The sequence below is a fragment of the Ambystoma mexicanum genome, chromosome 6p (assembly GCF_040938575.1).
Source record: "Ambystoma mexicanum isolate Mex_15411 chromosome 6p, UKY_AmexF1_1, whole genome shotgun sequence".
In the NCBI taxonomy this organism is placed as follows: Eukaryota; Metazoa; Chordata; class Amphibia; order Caudata; family Ambystomatidae; genus Ambystoma; species Ambystoma mexicanum.
Genome location: NC_090935.1, coordinates 1,479,378,799 through 1,479,395,710, shown reverse-complemented (window position 1 = coordinate 1,479,395,710; position 16,912 = coordinate 1,479,378,799). Strand labels below are relative to the sequence as shown.

Below are 16,912 nucleotides of genomic sequence, written 5' to 3'. Positions count from 1 at the left end.
ATGCAAAGTAGTGAATACATCATTGATATAATGTCCCCAATATTTGATGTACTTGTGCCATACTAGGTGGATAATTATACATATTTAAATATAAAGCTGTTTGCGTACGTGGGAGCCATAGTGACTCACATACAAGTTTCGAAGGTCTGTAAATAGTAATGTTCCTTGAATCTGAAATATGACTTTCACAAGATAAATCGTAGGAAAAAGATCATTATTTTCTTGTAATAAAATCCACTCTACCGCCTCAATGCCTAGGGAGTGTGGAATTGATGTATACAGGCTTTTGACATCAATAGTAACTAGAACATCATCATTTTCTATTTGGATTGATTCCAAAATCTGTAGAAATCGGATGTATTTTTTGTGTAGGTCTATTTTTTCTGGATAATAGTTTGGAGAAAGTTTTTTTGTTTGTTTTATTATTTATAATGCATGCCAGACCCGAGGGTATCAGGGCGCAAAAAGCAGCAAGAAAATGTTCAGCTTCGGTTACATTGCTGTCCACTTATATCCATATATATACAGTAATAAGTAATCAATGTATATTCCAAGGGTTTGTAGAGTGCTACCAGTTGCACCTACAATCGGTCTGCCTGGTGGTTTGATCAGTTGTGTGTCTATTTTAGGTAATAAGTAAAGGTTATAAGTGATATTGCTTTTAAAACAGTGTGTTGTAGAAATGTAATTGAAAAAATAAAGAGTGCTTGAATAAGATATTGTGCGTTGATAAAAAATAATGGCACATTTAAAAAGAATTGCTCCTAAAACTTTGAGATAATCGATAAGATGGAGATGGGGAAATGAAATATTGGTTATTTATTTTTAGCCCTTAAGTGAAAAGAATAAAGAAATGTCGTACAGTGATTGACCAAGCAGTGCAGCTGAACACTGTGAGGAAATGTGTAACTGTTCACACAAGAGAGATACGAACCGCACCACTCCAGCCTGTGGCAAGTCTGCTCTAAGAAGGGAGATTAATGATTACAGAAGGCTTCACAGTTACATTTTCAAAGATAAGACATGTTTAGTTAACATGAAATGCAGAGTTTCAGGTAAATGAAATAAAGTGTGCAGTATCGCACTTTGAACTGTGAAGTACTTTTTAAATATTGTTTATTGATTTCATGGCAGAAGAAACAGAATGGAATACATACACTAGCAGTACTACTAAGACTTTCCGGGTGGCATCCGCTCAACCCCCATTCTGCGGCAATTATATTTGTTTTTAAACAGAATGTAGAATGACATTATGGGCCGTAGAATTAAGTAAAATGTAGGGATTTGGGGGCAAGTGCAAAATAAGAGTTGTCTTGTTTTTTCATTTATTCAACCCATCTCTTCAGCATAGTCCAAATGTTTGACCAGATTAGTTTGGATCTCCATAGGGTAAATATCATGTTACTCATATATGCCATGATCATTTAGTTGACAGTGGCATTTCTCATCAAAGACAAAGCTGTTCATGATAACAAGTGCCCTTCCCTTGTCGGCGGATCACAATGTTCTCATACTCATAAAGTGATCTTATGATTCCCATCTCTCCTCTATGCAAATTAAGATATTTTGGCATCTTGCAAGCCATTCTTCTGAGGTCCTCGTGGACAGCTTCATGGCAAATAGTTATTGTGGAATGTCTCTGGGAAGCATAACTGTGCTAGTGGGTCTACATTCTACATATTAGTCAATGATCCTATCCATGGCATGTGTTTCAGAAGGCTGAAGGTTGGCAAAAAAAAAGCTTTTAGTTTAAGTTTTCGTATAAATCTGAAAACCTCCACCTTCCTTTCAATGGGATTGGTACTGTAGGCGGGCACGAAATTCAGACCCTTATGTACTACGCTAAGTTCTTGTGACTTCCAATTTCTTGCCGATAAATTAATGACTAGGTTATTCTCATGTAGAAGTGTGTCTGTGGCCTCTGGTTGCAAATGTTTTCTGACGGTGGGAACGTATGCTGTGCGCTGGCCCGTGACATCATTGTGCAGTGGCGTAATGACATCAGCCGCATGGTAACATCATCGCTCCCCTGCGAAAAAATAAGAAGTAGTAAATAAAAGTGGTCACGAGCTGACCGAAGATTTCTTTCAAGAATTGAACTCCCAGATCACTCTGTGCAATACACATTACTGAAGTAGTTGCAAGTGACTCAATTTGAAAGATACTGCAAGCATGTAGAGCACATACCTTTTTTTTATATAAGGAAATCGTGTGGTTAGCATTGAGGTATATATGCATTTTTTACCCCCAGTATATGGCTTCCTTGTGTTGACACAAATGCCTTCAGGAATATAAGGTACCCTACCTATATGTTAATTCCCACTATTATGCATTGATGACAATGAACATCTCTTGGGTTATGATCCATCAAACATGTTCTCTGTGTTTATAGGGAATACATCCATTTCCTTGGCTTCACGTATGGCCAGGTATGATCTTTAACGTACACATTAGACTATACATATATATTCATAGAGATGTTGAAGAATTCTTTAGAAAGAGATCTATCATTGTTTTTCTATTTTGCTTTTAGATGTCGCCCAAATGAAGGAATTTATTTTTATTTTTATTTTTAGAACACATGTATTCAGATTTTACAGAACACAAGAACAACCAGAAAACAATAAATTGCGTAATTATATCTTAAACCCTCTAAAATTTAAAACAACAAGAATAAATAAAATTCAACCACATCAAGTGCCATTGAAGTAATAAACATATCTTAACAAGGAGGGAAGGTAGGAAAGGAAGGAGAGAAAAAGGGGGGGGGGTGAGGAACAGCTCAACTCAACCACGAGAAATTGATATATATCATAAGAATTCACAGGATAAAAATAACAGCAATCACGATATAAGTATCCTTACATGACCATCTCACACAAATAATGAATAACAGGAAAAATTACTTGTCTTAGTAGGAATCTATAGTCCGAAATGCATTGGCTAGTCTGTCTGCCACGCAAGCCCACGTGAATAAAGATGGTGTTTCCCGCATTGAAGAATGAAGGACATTGGTTTGATGTTTGATTGAACTGTGCTGTAGTGTGTACTACAAGGGTGTGTAACTGGCACTGGTGGAGGTTCCGCCAGTTCTTTATGTATAAGCGTTTCCATCAGAAAATGTTGTTTTGACTATTTCACCGTCATTACGACCCAGGCGCTAATTGCGCCAACTTTACCACCATGGTGTAAACTATGTTTACACCATGGTGGATGGCGGATTTACCGCCCCATTCCAAGTTGAGTGGGGCGGTAAATCCCCATTTCCCATTTTCCCTTCCCCATTCCCATTTTTGTCCCATAGGGCATAATGGGAAGTGGGAAGGCGCTAATTACGCCACCGTAAATTACGGTGGCGTAATTAGCATCATGGCAGGTTAGCGCCATGGATTTTAACGGCTGCTAAGAGCAGCCGTTAAAATCAGAATAGGCGTTAAGGGTTAACGACGGCGTTAACCCTTAACGCCTGGGTCGTAATGAGGCCCCTTATCTAACACAGCACTTTTCAGAGACTCTCTCTCAGCCGTTACGAATGCATCACTAAGATACCCTTTCCTTACTCTTACCAGAACTTACTTTACTAATGAATGTGCATGACTATTATTTCTTGACTCTAAAAGGGAAACCCCGGCCCACCACGATGATTGTTTGCACTGCAAACAATACACTTTGTACAGAGGGGACTTCTAACACAAGTCTAAGTGTGCGCGTTCTCCCCCCCCCCCCAACTCGCCCCCCCATGTAATACGTATGAGATAGAAGATAAGCCCCCGGGGGACATCTGAGGAAGCTCCCACCCCCGATGGCTCTATCCCCAAAAGCTGCTCAACTGGAACATAATGCACCGCCATTTTTGCTAAAGCTCTATCAAGAGTAGTTATGGATACACATACCATGCAGACACCCCCTGAGTGTGTGTCATTTCTTGCAACCCTGGTCACCTCTTGAGAGCTCGACTGCTCTGTCACATGTACCCCTTGCAATGTCAACCCACATACAGAGAAACCCTGCAACCTGGTGTGGTTTGATACTCTTCAAGCCTACACATAAGTATCTAGGAAAATCCTTCCTATGGGGTTGTATGCCACACAGTCTCTGGAGGATAGCTCAGGGGCAACGTGCTCGACAACACAGGTTCGATCCCCGGGTCCGTGCTTAGAAACCTCTGGGTATTCAGCGCGTTAGAAATAACCAATCATATCATATTAATAAATCCTATACTCCTAGCACGCATATGTTTACTGGGAGTAGCCACCTAAGTCCTGGGAGCACATTTCCTCATGGCAGGTGTTTGGGGGCCTGCCATGTATGAATGTAAACACAAAGAAAACGCATTTGCCTCCATGTCACTGGAATGCAAACCAATGCCCAGCCAGGTATTTCAATGCACACGACCTTTTGTGACATATGGGTGCACATTTAGATGCGAGCAAACGTATGCTTGCATCCTGGTGTCTCATACTGTTGCCAGCCCTACAGATTTAGGCAGTAGGCTACTGCTTTTTAAGCAGGCCTACGCCTACAGATTTCAGTGACAGAACCTACGGCTTTTTACAGTGGCAAGTGATGTATGTGACTCTAAGGCAGGGTCCAGGACAAGGCATGCAACACATTAATTAGTCTGTCTATACAGTGGACTGGTAGGTGATTCCTTTGATTGCGCTCAGACCAATCCACTGACTTGACAGCTATGTGACTCTGCCCTGCACTGTGGCCGGGACAACCCTTAGGTGAACCACCAGTGAAGGCAAGTGGCAGAGTGTAACACCATCACACAGCATCTGCCTATCAGACTGAGGGGGGTATCAGTCACCATGTCCTTCAGTGTTCACCTTGCAATAAATATGTACTGCCTGGGCTGCTGCTACAGAACAGTGTCAAATGTTGCCTACCAGCTCTGTGTGATTACCTTCTGTGAAGTTAGGTAATTGAATTTGGTGTTAAATTACCATTCAGAATTATACATTTTTAACATTTCAACATCTTTCCATGTTGTGCTGTTTGATGGGTTGTGTATTTTAGAATGTTTCAATGGTGCCAACAATGTGTGCTTTGTATTTTCCTGTGATGTCATTGTTGTGGGAATTATTAGTTTTGAAATCCTACATCTTTTTGGTCACAGAATGTTGGCAAGTATGGTGTCTGTGCTATTGTGCACATGTGTTCACAAAGGTGATGCACGCATTCACATCGCCTTAGTGAACTTCCAGCAAGGTCGTTTGACACTCACATGAAGAAACGTTTCGTTATTCAGGCCCCTTCGTCACGCTGTTAAGCCTGTAAGACTCGCATTGCCTGTATTTGGTAATATTGTGTGAATAAAATGTTGCATCCGTTTTGTGCTCAATAGACATTTTCCTCTTCATAATACTATTTTGCAGACATCCAAGCTCCCAGTACCTGAACCTCTCAGCGCTTGCTCGCATGCCTCTTTTTCCATTCTCATGCTCTCCAATGCATCCAGTGCGTCGCCTTCAATTTGACGCAATGCAATATTCTCATTATCCATGTCATCCAACTTTTCTTTCAGATCTTCAATCTGTTCGTTTTGTTCATTCTAAATATGCAAAGACATCAATGCTTTGATAAGAATATATGCACATGCCAACAGAAGCACAAGCAATAACCATCACAACACAAAGTTATGGGGACATCCATTGATTTAAGGAGAATTAATAGTGTTGCAGTAGCAATACAAAACCGCCACAAAAGGTATGGCAGCCTTTTACAAAACACTTTCAATATATATTGCCAGACACGGTTTTTAGGTCTTTCTAGAGATACTTCTACTGCTCTACCCAAGCTTTTATAGCAGTACATCTTGGAGCCATGGTTTCAGTCAGCTGTTTAGAATGCAGAAAGAAATCATCAATGTAAAAGACTGAAAGTGCTAAGGACGAGAATGCTCTGATTACTTACCGGTAATCTTCATTACTCATAGTCCTACTCTTCCTCATCACAGTACTTACCTCATGAGGCACCTGCCTCCGACAAAGGACCTACTTTTGTTTCCTTTAACCCCTATAACTCCTCCTCCATAACTACATTACCCTGTTTTTATATTAGCAAGCCGTAGCATGGGACCTTCCCCGCAGGGAGTGTGAGGAGGGTCGTCAGTACTGTGACAAGAAAGAGTAGGACTAGGAGTAATTACGATTACCAGTAAGTAATCAGAGCATTACCTCCACGTCCACTCTTCCTCCTTCTAGTAGTTTCAAAACCCTCCTGGAGGAATTAAAGGATAGCAGGGAGGCCCAAACGCAGGGGAGGGATACCGGACTGCCCAGGCCAGTCCCGGAAATGTCCCCAATGCTTGCCGTACACCTTCAGAGTGGAGGGTCTAAGAGCATTCATTATGGACTTGACTACAGGACCTGAGAACCCCTGAGATATCAGCCTAGACCGTGCAATAGCCACACAGCCCATTGCATCCGGCAGACTTCCAACCGCAGATCCCCTTGAACGGACAAGGCCACTTCGGAACCGCCAAGGTTCCTGGGACCGCATGCTCCAACACAGAGGGGAACCAACTCCGGCGGGGCCAGAACGGAACTACCAACAACACAGTCACCCTGTACACTCTGATGCGCTGAATCACCCGGGGTAGAAGGGGAATAGGCGGAAGGCATAAAGGAGACCCAAGGCCACTGTACAGAGAGGGCGTCCACACCCCAAGCCCCTTTGGCCTGAAACCGAGAGCAGAAGAGGGGAACTTTCGCTGAGGCCAGAGATGCAAACAGGTGTAGAACAGGGGTCCCGAATCTGACACAGACCTCCGCAAAGACCTGGGGCGTCAGGACCAGTTCCACAGAGGAGGGAAACCGGTGGCTGAGAAGATCTGCTCGAACATTGTACACCCCCCTGATATGAGAGGCCACCAGGGACACCAGTTGCGATTCCCCCCCAGGCGCCTATCTGAGCTGCAAGAGCATTCAAGGAGCGGCCGCAACCCCCTTGGCAGTTGAAATATGCCAGGGCCGTTGTATTGTCTGTCTGGACCAAAACCGACCGGCCTTCCAGCAACCTCTTGAAGTACACCAGAGCTCGGAGAATGCCACACAACTCTCGCCAATTGGATGATCGATGGCTCTCCTCCAGATCCCACAACCCTTGAGCTGAGAGGACCCCAAACGTAGCCCCCAACCCTTTCCGCTGGCGTCATTAGTAAGAGTGGTCACAGGAGGAAGGACCAGGGACACGCCAGCCCGTAGATTTGGCACCCCCAACCACCACAGCAGGGAGTCCCGCAGTGCTGGGGACACCGGAATCAAAGCCTCAAAAGCTTGAGATGTCTGAAGCCAGTGGGAGAGAAGATAAGACACCAGGGGACGTAAATGAAAACGGGCCCAAGGAACTAGAAACACGCAAGACACCAAGTGCCTCTGCAACTGCAGCAACAGGCGAGCAGAGACATACTGCCTCCTGAGAACCCTGCCCAGAACAGTCAGCAAGCGACGGACCCTCTCTAGGGACAGGAACACCCTCCCCATCCTGGTGCAAATCTGTGTCCCTATGAAAACTAGATCCTGAGAAGGCTCCAGCTGAGACTTCTGCCAGTTCACCAGGAAACCCCAGTCCTGCAATGCCTGGCAGACCAATCGGAGATGAGTCTGCAATTCTGCCGGCAGGACACTTTGATCAAGGAATCGTCCAGGTAGGGAAAAATCTGAATGCCCAGCAGATGTAAATGCGCCATCAGGGGAGCCACCACCTTGGTGAACACTCTGGGGCTTATCGCAGCCCGAACTGGAGCACTCTGAACTGAAAATGTCAGGATCCCACCGCAAAGCGGAAGAACTTCATGTGCCAGGGACGGAGAACCATGCGGTAATAAGCATCCTGGAGATCCAGAGATGCCATCCAATCCCCCTTGAACAACATTGGAAGAATGTTCTGTAAAGTTTCCATTCTGAAGTGTTCCTTCCAGACAAAGCAGTTCAGGGTTTTGAGGTCCGAAATTATGTGAACTTCTCCCAAGGTTTGGGGACCAGGAACACCCATAAGTAGAATCCCTGACCTTGAACAGGGAGAGGAACGGGCATGATAGCCGCCTTCAACACAAATTCGGAGAGAGCCGTTTCCAAGGCCAACCTCTTGATCCGTGACCTGGGAACCACAGTCCGAACCATGCAATTCTGAACAGGAGGAGAAAGGAAATGTACTAGATAACCTCTCTGAACCGTGTCCAGAACCCAGGAGTCGGAACACCACCTTTCCCACACCGGAAAAAACTGCCAGAGACGCCCGCCTGCTGGCATGTCCAAACCGTCAGGATTTAGGTACCGGCCCAGGATGTGAAAATCATGGAGGACCCCGACCCCCCTGTGCTCTCTGAAAATAATGTGATGAGGAGCCAGGGAAAGACCTGCTGGTCACTGCACCAGCACTAGAGGAAGATTTCTTGGCCGTTGAAGGAGGCTTGCATCGCAATTTGTCAGCATGTTTGTCCACCCTAAAAACATTGTGCACCTTATCCTCAAGGGAATCCCCAAACAGTTTGGACCCATTGAAAGGAAGTTTCAGGGCAGCAGCCTTCTGAGAACCATCAGTTTTCCAACCCCTCAGATGCACATGCCTCCTGGCAGACACACAAGCCCCCATGGCCACGGCCGAACCACGCACCCCATCAAAAGCCAGACCGGACAAAAATTCAACCTGTCTCTGCATGTCTGATAACAAAGGGGCACAATCGGAACCTCCATCGACAGCCTTTTTCAATTTTCTGAAACCATTTAGCACCGTTTCAGCCGTGTAGGAACCAAAGACATTCATCCTAAGGGCCAGATGCACCCCTGCATGAACCTTCTTAAGGCTGGAATTTACCCGACGGCCACTGGATCCCGGACAGCCGCCTCCTCGTCTGACGAAGAGGGGCGACCCACCAGGCTGGCAAGGATATCCAATCCCAGAAGACGAAGAGGAAGAGGAAGCCAGATGCCTACGCTTGTGTCCATGTGCATGAGCACGACTCCCTCCATGATGTTTCAGCAGCCTCTTCTACTCCTGCCTGGACAGGAAAAAATGTTTAGCCGTCTTCTTTCTCTTTCTGCATACCTCAGGAGAAGAGGAAGACGAAGAAGGCAACAGAACCAGATGCCTGCTCTTTGCATAATGTTTACCCATTGTGTAATTTCAGAACACCAGAGAACAAAGGATGCCCAGACTTCTCAACACTGAACCAAGTCTGCACATGCAACTAAACGCCAACTAGCCGTTACTCCAAATAGAGGCCAGAAAACAAAACAACCAATAGGAAGAATACCAATCAATTCCTACGGTAACCCCTCTCACAGCACCAGAGGCGGAGCCACCCACCTCCGGAGCAAAGCGGAGTGAAACCAACACGTAAAGCCTCTCGAGCAGAACAGCGTTTAGGAGGAAACATGTAATTATTTACTTTCATCTGACACTGTAGCTGTCACATGCCTGAGAGGTGCTGGTAGACTCATGCTCTACCCGTCGAGTGAAAGACCCCAAACCTCCTTACCTGCACCCAGGTCTGTTCTCCAGGACCCGGGCCGCAATGCGTTGTGCTGGCCATAGCCCCGCCAAAGCCAGGCGAGGCAACCAGCTCAAATGGGTCCCGAGCCCCGCAGGCAACCCGGGATTATCACTGCACCTGAAGGAGCCGAAGGCCCCGCCACACAACCCCACCAGGGGGCCAACAACTTTTGCTCCCCAGCACTCGCGCCGGGAAAAAGAAGCCCAACCAGCCAGAGGCAGGACAAATTCAAACTGGGTAACGTAGTTATGGGGAAGGAGTTATAGGGATTAAAAGAAATAAAAGAAGGTCCTGTGTCGGAGGCAGGGGCCTCATAAGGAAAGTACTGGGACGAGGAAGAGTGGACGGGGAGGCGATGCTCATCGTTTTTGCACAATTTGATGAAAATTCAGCAGTTAAGCGGAGCATCAGCCATTTTGTAGAAATAAATGCAACTGTGTACATTGGGGAACTGGAGGCAAGTGGGTAAATTGGGAAGTGAATTGTTGAATGTTATTAGCTCCACTGCGGCTTGGCATATTTCAATATTTTCATTTGTGCTGCATTACATTGTGGTTAACTAATGCAGTAACAGGGGTCCAACCCAAAACAATCAGCTATTCCATGATGAATAGAGCGGCTTTCATTGACTGAAGCTTTAGTTTCACAGGTGACATCTTAAATTGGTGGGACCTGGTTGATAATCTCTGTGTAAACGATTATTTCAGACAAATCCCAAAAAAGTTGCAGTGGGAGAGAATCCCTTGCCTTTTTCCCCATGAAAGTGTGGGCCAGTTCTGTGTGTGTTTTCCTTTGTTTCACATTTGTCTTGTGACTACCATATAGTTAAGAGGTCTCTGGGACTTCAAAAGCTTATGGAACTACAATTTTAGCGCAATATTTTGTTAGTCCAATAAAAGGTATGAACACTTGGATTGTGCTTGATTTTACAACTGGATTAAGGCAGCGCTAAACCCTTTCAAGCACATATTTAAAAAAAACTCAGCATTTAAAAAAGGCGAATTCACCAATAAACTAAATCGTAAAAGATTACAAAGTATTTCATAACATTTGACATTATTTGGGCATTTGAAATGGCAAATTCCTCAATGATCTATTTCATTAACTATATCCACAGTTATGTATCATTAAAATACATTTACAATTATCCTTGTAGCCATAAAGACCCGTTGCACTAATATATGCATCCAACTATCAGGAAAAGAAGTTCATTTTAATTATATTTCGTTTAAGTGCATATTGAATCAGATCATCAAGGGATGTTATTTTTGTGTTGAAACGGAGCAAGATTTGGTTTATATAGTTTACTAATTTGAATTACTCCTCGGTATTGTATGTTGCGTCCAATAGAGGTATCCTTTTCGTATAGGATTATAACATTTTCCCATCCAGGAGGGTTTTCAAAATGGAGTCCTGGTGCAGAGTGTACCATGGGTAAAATAAAGTGTTAAGTTGGAGACCTCCAGGGGCGCAGGCCAATATATAGGCCTGAGTCAGAGCTCTGCTGTACCCCATAAAACCCCACGTGTGGAGCGAAGTGTGGACCCACTTTTGCACCAGAGAGTTGCTGCCCTGAGTTGTGTCACCCCCAGTGATGCTTGAGGGAGAGGAAAGGGGTGGAAAAGATACACGGGAGGAAGAACCAAAAAAGGCATGGATGTTGAAGCAGGATGATGCGCCACGTAGCTTCTGGGGTGCGAGGAGGAGAGCCCTTGAGTGGCTTCCCGGGCTAACGATCAATAGAGCACAATGCAGTAAATTGACAGAAGCCCTGTGAGAGGTGAAATCCATGGCTTGATTTTCCACAGAAAGATCTGAAGCAAATGGATGGTCAGCACCCTCACAATCCAGAGGTGGGAATGTGACTCAGAGAGATCGGCTGGGCAGCGGATGTCCAGTTGGCTTTTGCATAGGTGGTGATGAGGATTCCCAGTTGCTGGCATCCCCACCGGATTCAGAAGCTTCCTGAACAGCCCAAAAGCAGGAGGAGGGGGACAGAGTACCCAGTTGGAGGTGCCTGCTGATGAGCCTGTCCCCTTACCCCCTGGGGTTTAGGGGGAGTGGGTGTCAGACCTGGCCCCGAGGTGAGTCAGTGGTGACTCAGGGACAAAGAGGGAGGCAACATTGGCTTCAGAATACAGTAAGATTGAGAGTCCTGTTGGAGGAAGGCTTGCATGCAGAGGGAGGTATAGGCTGTACTGGCTGTGGGAGAGGTGTCTCTCTGGGGATTCAATCTGTGCACTTTGTTCCTCATTAAGATAGGAGGAAACTAGGATTATTGAATTTATGTGACTGCATTTTTTAAATTTTTAAATGTTTAAATTTGTAGAGCACGCAAAACCTTTAGGCATCAAGGTGCTATTGCATAGGGAGGGAGGGAGCGGAGCAGTGGGGAGAGGGAAGGAAGTTGCAAAGAGTGTAACGCTCACCTGATTCCCACGGAGGCGCGGGTCTTGGCAGGAAGGTGTCCGTAACACGAAACGTGATGTGCAGGATTCGGTTGGCTTCTGGGGTCGAACCTCTCCGCACTGTGTGTTGAACTCGAAGGGTGAGGTTTCTGCAGGTGAAATAATATGGGGATTAAAGGTCTGGGTGGTCGAATGTCCCTATCTCTCTCCTCCCAGCTTGTCTGTTGAACCCCCCTCCCAGGTCAACTTGCTCACCTTAGATAGGTGAATGCTGGGCTCTCCATCTGCGTCGAGTGCAGGGTGCCGTTGCCAGTTCCTTCACTGGTGAAACGTTAGCCTCTTGACTTCAGAGGATGAGTACCGTCGTTGTCTGCACGACCGGTAAGTTTCTGGACACCTTTAGTCTGTAAGTATGGCAAGCGCTCTTACTGTCTCTTTCTTTGTCTTTGCAGGCGACGATGCAGAAAGAAGAAATCCGGAAATTGCCACGTGCCGGTGAGTGTAACACTGCTGCTGTCTATGCAGGTGAAGATGCAGCGTGAAGAATCCGAAATGCACAGCGTGCCGGTAAGTAGAATAATGCTGTTTATCTTTGTGCAGATGCAGCGTGAAGAATCCGGAATGCACGGCGTGCCGGTAAGTAAAATAATGCTGTTTGTCTTTGTGCAGATGCAGGGTGAAGAATCCGGAATGCACGGCGTGCCGGTAAGTAAAATAATGCTGTTTGTCTTTGCAGGCGAAGGTGCAGCGTGAGACACGGCCGCTGCCGAGGGATCAGGTAAGCAAACACTGCGTGTGAAAGTTCGTTCTGCTAACCTGTTGTTTCTGATCTTTTGCAGGTGCTGATGTTGCTCGGGTACCGGAATGGTGAGTATAATTCTTGCAGGTTCAGGATCCAAAGAAGAAAAGCTGGAGCAGACTCGGTGAGCGTTCTGCTGCAGATGCAGAATAACGCGAAGCACGTTTCATCAATCGGGTGTGGTTTAAATAGCCTTGGAGTGATGAGGCGTCTCCTTCCACGGCCCCGCCTAGGCAAGAAAAGAGTTCCTGCTTCCAGAAGAGTTCCAGTGGAGTGGAGCTGCCCCACCCAGGTAAGAAAAGTAGTCCCAGTTCACCGAGGACTTTTAAGAGTCTGGCAAGTCAGCAGCATGGTCTGCCGCAGGTAAGTCCACCCAAGCATCTTCACACCTATGATGAGCCCGGCGCTTCCAGTGCCGGGACCAAGGCTTCTGATGAGCCTGGTGCCACCGGCGCCAGGACAAGGTCCAAAAGGTCCCTGTGGGGACCGGCTGGTGCCTAGGATCAGGGTTAGGGGCCTGCTTCCAAGGACGTTGGACTGATCCTGACTCCTTGGAAGCAGTGATCATGACAGTATCCCCCCTCAAGGCCCCTCCTAAGTGTGTCTTCTCCGGGGGCTTTGGCTTGTCGGGGTGATTCAGATGGAATCTCTTGACCAGACGAGGTGCGTGGACGTGTTCTGAGGGTTCCCAAGACCTTTCCTGGGGACCGTATCCTTTCCAATCAACCAGATAGTATAATTTAGACCTGGAAATTTTGGAGTCTAGGATGTTCTTCACTTCAAATTCGAGTTCTCCGTCTACCAAAACGGGTTCCGGGAGTTCAGTCAATCGGGTTTCTGGTTGTACTGGTTTTAATAAGGAGACATGGAATACTGGATTTATTTTCATATGCGTAGGCAATTCCAATTTGGCAGCCACCGGATTAATTATGGCAGATATGAGGTAGGGCCCCAGGTATCTCGGGATGAAAGTACGGGGTCCTTTTAAAGGCAGGTGCTTAGTGGATAACCAGACTTGATCTCCAACAGCGTAGTGAGGGGCCTCTTTACGTTGCCGATCGGCTGCCTTTTTGAATAGAGCTTTAGCTCTTTGCAGATGGGCAGTGGCTTCCTTAAAAGCACAGGTGATCTTCGAATGCAAGTGATCCACAGCAGGTGCTTCAATTTCTTGGGGAGGGTCCAGGTTGGAGGTTCTAGGATGGTGTCCATATAACAAGAAAAAAGGAGTCTTCCCGGTTCCAGAATGAGTCGAATTGTTATACGCGTATTCAGCGATCCAAAGAATGTCCTTCCAGGGGTTTTCTGTTTGTTGGAGCATGCAGCGTAGATATTGTTCTAGTGTCTGGTTTGTCCTTTCGGTTTGTCCGTCAGTTTGGGGATGGTGACTGGTCGAAAGTCTTACATCAACTTGGGCTAGACGACAGCAACTGCGCCAGAAGTGGGAGATGAATTGACTTCCCCTATCGGAGACTAAAACCGAAGGAAAACCGTGTAAGCGAACAATGTTTGCCAAGAATTCCCGGGCCAATACTGAGGCTGAAGGCAGACCCTTCAAGTGTATGAAGTGAGCCATTTTCGAGAATAGATCCACGACTACTAAGATGGTAGTATATCCCAAGCATGGAGGTAGGTCCGTGATAAAATCCATGGACAGGGTATGCCATGGACATGGAGGGATGTCAAGTGGCTGTAATAGGCCGGCTGGTCTTTGCTTTTGACTTTTATTCTGGGCACACACACCGCAGGAGATTACAAAGTCTCTAATATCCCTTTTCCACGATGGCCACCAGAAATGTCTTTTAATCTTTTCCATGGTTTTGGTAATACCAGGGTGCCCCTCCATTAGAGAGTCATGATAACCGGAGATTACTTGTTTTTGTAGTTTCTCACAGGGCACGTGCAATCGTCCTCGGAAATATGGTAGGTCTTGATCTACTGAGAAATCTTTTCCCTTTAATTGCCAGTCCTGCAAATCGGTCGGAGTTAGGAGCGATTTCACCGTGGTCTTGATGTCTTCAAAAGATTGAGTGCTGACCAAACCCAAAATCCTTTGTTCTGGGATTATGGGTATTGGATCTGGATTGATCAAATGTTCATCTACTCCCATCCGGGAGAGGGCATCCGCTTTTCCGTTCTTACTGCCTGGTCGATAAGTAATTATAAAGTCAAATTCTGCTAGAAACAGAGCCCAACGAAGTTGTCTGGAAGACTGAGCTTTGGCTGTCTTTAGGTATTGTAAATTGCGGTGATCAGTCATTACGGTGACTGTGTGTCTGGCTCCTAGAAGATAATGCCGCCAAGCTTTAAAGGCCGATCTGATGGCCAAAAGTTCCTTGTCTGTAATTGAATAGTTGATCTCAGGAGGCGAAAACTTGCGGGACCAAAAGGCAACCGGATGCAGTTGGTTTGTGACCGAATCTCTTTGTGATAACACTGCACCCATAGCAAGACTAGAAGCATCCGTTTCCATGATGTAAGGTAGTTCTGGGCGAGGGTGTTTTAAAACAGGTGCAGAGATGAATTTAGCTTTTAAGTCTTGAAAAGCTTGTTCCGCTTCAGAAGACCACTCAAAACGCTTGTTCTTTTTCAACAGAGCGGTGATGGGCTGGACTATCCGGGAAAATTCAGGAATGAATCTGCGGTAAAAGTTAGCGAATCCTAACATGCTTTGAACTCCTTTTACAGAGGTTGGTGATGGCCACTTGATAATTGCATCAACTTTCTTTGAATCCATATGGACTCTGTTAGGTGACAGTATGAATCCCAGGAACTCGACTTCCGTTGCGTTGAAGACGCATTTCTCAAGCTTAGCAAAAAGACTATGTTGACGCAATCTCTCGAGAACCTTTTTAACATGTCTCTGATGTTCTTCTTCAGATGATGAATAGACGAGGATGTTGTCAATGTAGACAACTATACATACGTCAATGAGTTCTCTGAGGACATCGTTCATAAAATATTGGAAAGCAGCAGGAGCATTACACAGTCCAAAGGGCATCACTTGATATTCGAATAGCCCGTACTTGGTGCGGAAGGCCGTTTTCCATTCATCGCCCTCTTTGATCCGTACCAAGTGGTAGGCTCCTCTGAGATCCAGCTTTGTGTATATACAGGCATCTTTGACTTGGTCCAGGAGTTCAGGGATCAAAGGTAACGGGTATCTGTTTTTAATAGTGATCTGATTCAGGGAGCAGTAATCTATGCAAGTCCTAAGGTCTCCTTCCTTTTTCGGAACGAAGAACAAAGCCGATGAAGCTGGAGATTTTGAAGGACGGATGAACCCGTTAGCTTGGTATTGGTCCAGGTACTGTCTGAGGTGAACGTTCTCTGGCTCGGTGAGGGCATAGATCCTGCTGCAAGGAGGGGTTGTTCCAGGTATCAGATCTATTTGACAGTCGTAAGACCTATGAGGAGGTAGGGTGTTAGCTTGATCCTTCTGGAAGACGTCTTGGAACTCCTGGTATTCGGGAGGCAATTTGAGAATCTCCTCAGAAGAGATCGTCGCCAGTGAAACATCAGGTCGAGGATAACAAGTGGTAGAACACTCTGGAAACTGAACCGTTTTTGCTCGCCAATCAATCTGAGGGTTGTGCTTCTCTAACCAAGGGATTCCCAGAATGATCTGGAACTGAGGGGCCTTGATTACATCGAACACTATTCTCTCCCGATGTCCGTTATGACTCAACAGCGTCACTTCTTGGGTGGCATGCGTTACTGGTCCGGAGGCTATCTCCGTGCCATCCACAGTAGTGATGACGTCTTTTACTGCCTTAGGGACAAGGGGTAGATTCATCCTTGATACCATTTCACGGTCCACATAGTTACCGATTGCTCCGCTGTCAATGTAAGCTTCAATTGCATGCAAACGATCCGGACGTTCAGGACTAATGAGGACCATGGGTATCACGAAATGCGAGGTCACGGGACAGATCTTAACGCTCGGCAAGAGGACCTCTACTCTTGTCGGGCGAGGTCGTTTCCCTGCTCAGGACTTGTGGTACAGGTATCAGCGGCTCCTACAGTCTTCTTAGCTGGTTTCACGGGACAGTCCCGAAGAAAGTGTCCTGAATTACCGCAATAGAGGCATAATTGCAGCTGCCTTCTTCTTTCCCGCTCTTTCTGGGTTAAAGGTCCTCTCATGCCCCCTATTTGCATGGGTTCCACAGTATCAGCTCCCTTATTCGAGGTCTGTGGTTTGGTAAA

At 46.0% G+C, this 16,912-nt stretch overlaps 1 protein-coding gene across 2 annotated transcripts in view; it reads right to left on the bottom strand.

The window, feature by feature from the left end:
• The window catches only part of LOC138510562 (cytospin-A-like), a 1,126,527-nt gene that overhangs the window by 806,157 nt on the left and 303,458 nt on the right, over nt 1-16,912 (bottom strand). For both annotated transcript variants that reach the window (XM_069626319.1, XM_069626320.1), the window contains exon 4: nt 5,401-5,557. In XM_069626319.1, the coding sequence (XP_069482420.1) occupies nt 5,401-5,557 (157 nt within the window). The remainder of the gene's footprint in view (nt 1-5,400; nt 5,558-16,912) is intronic.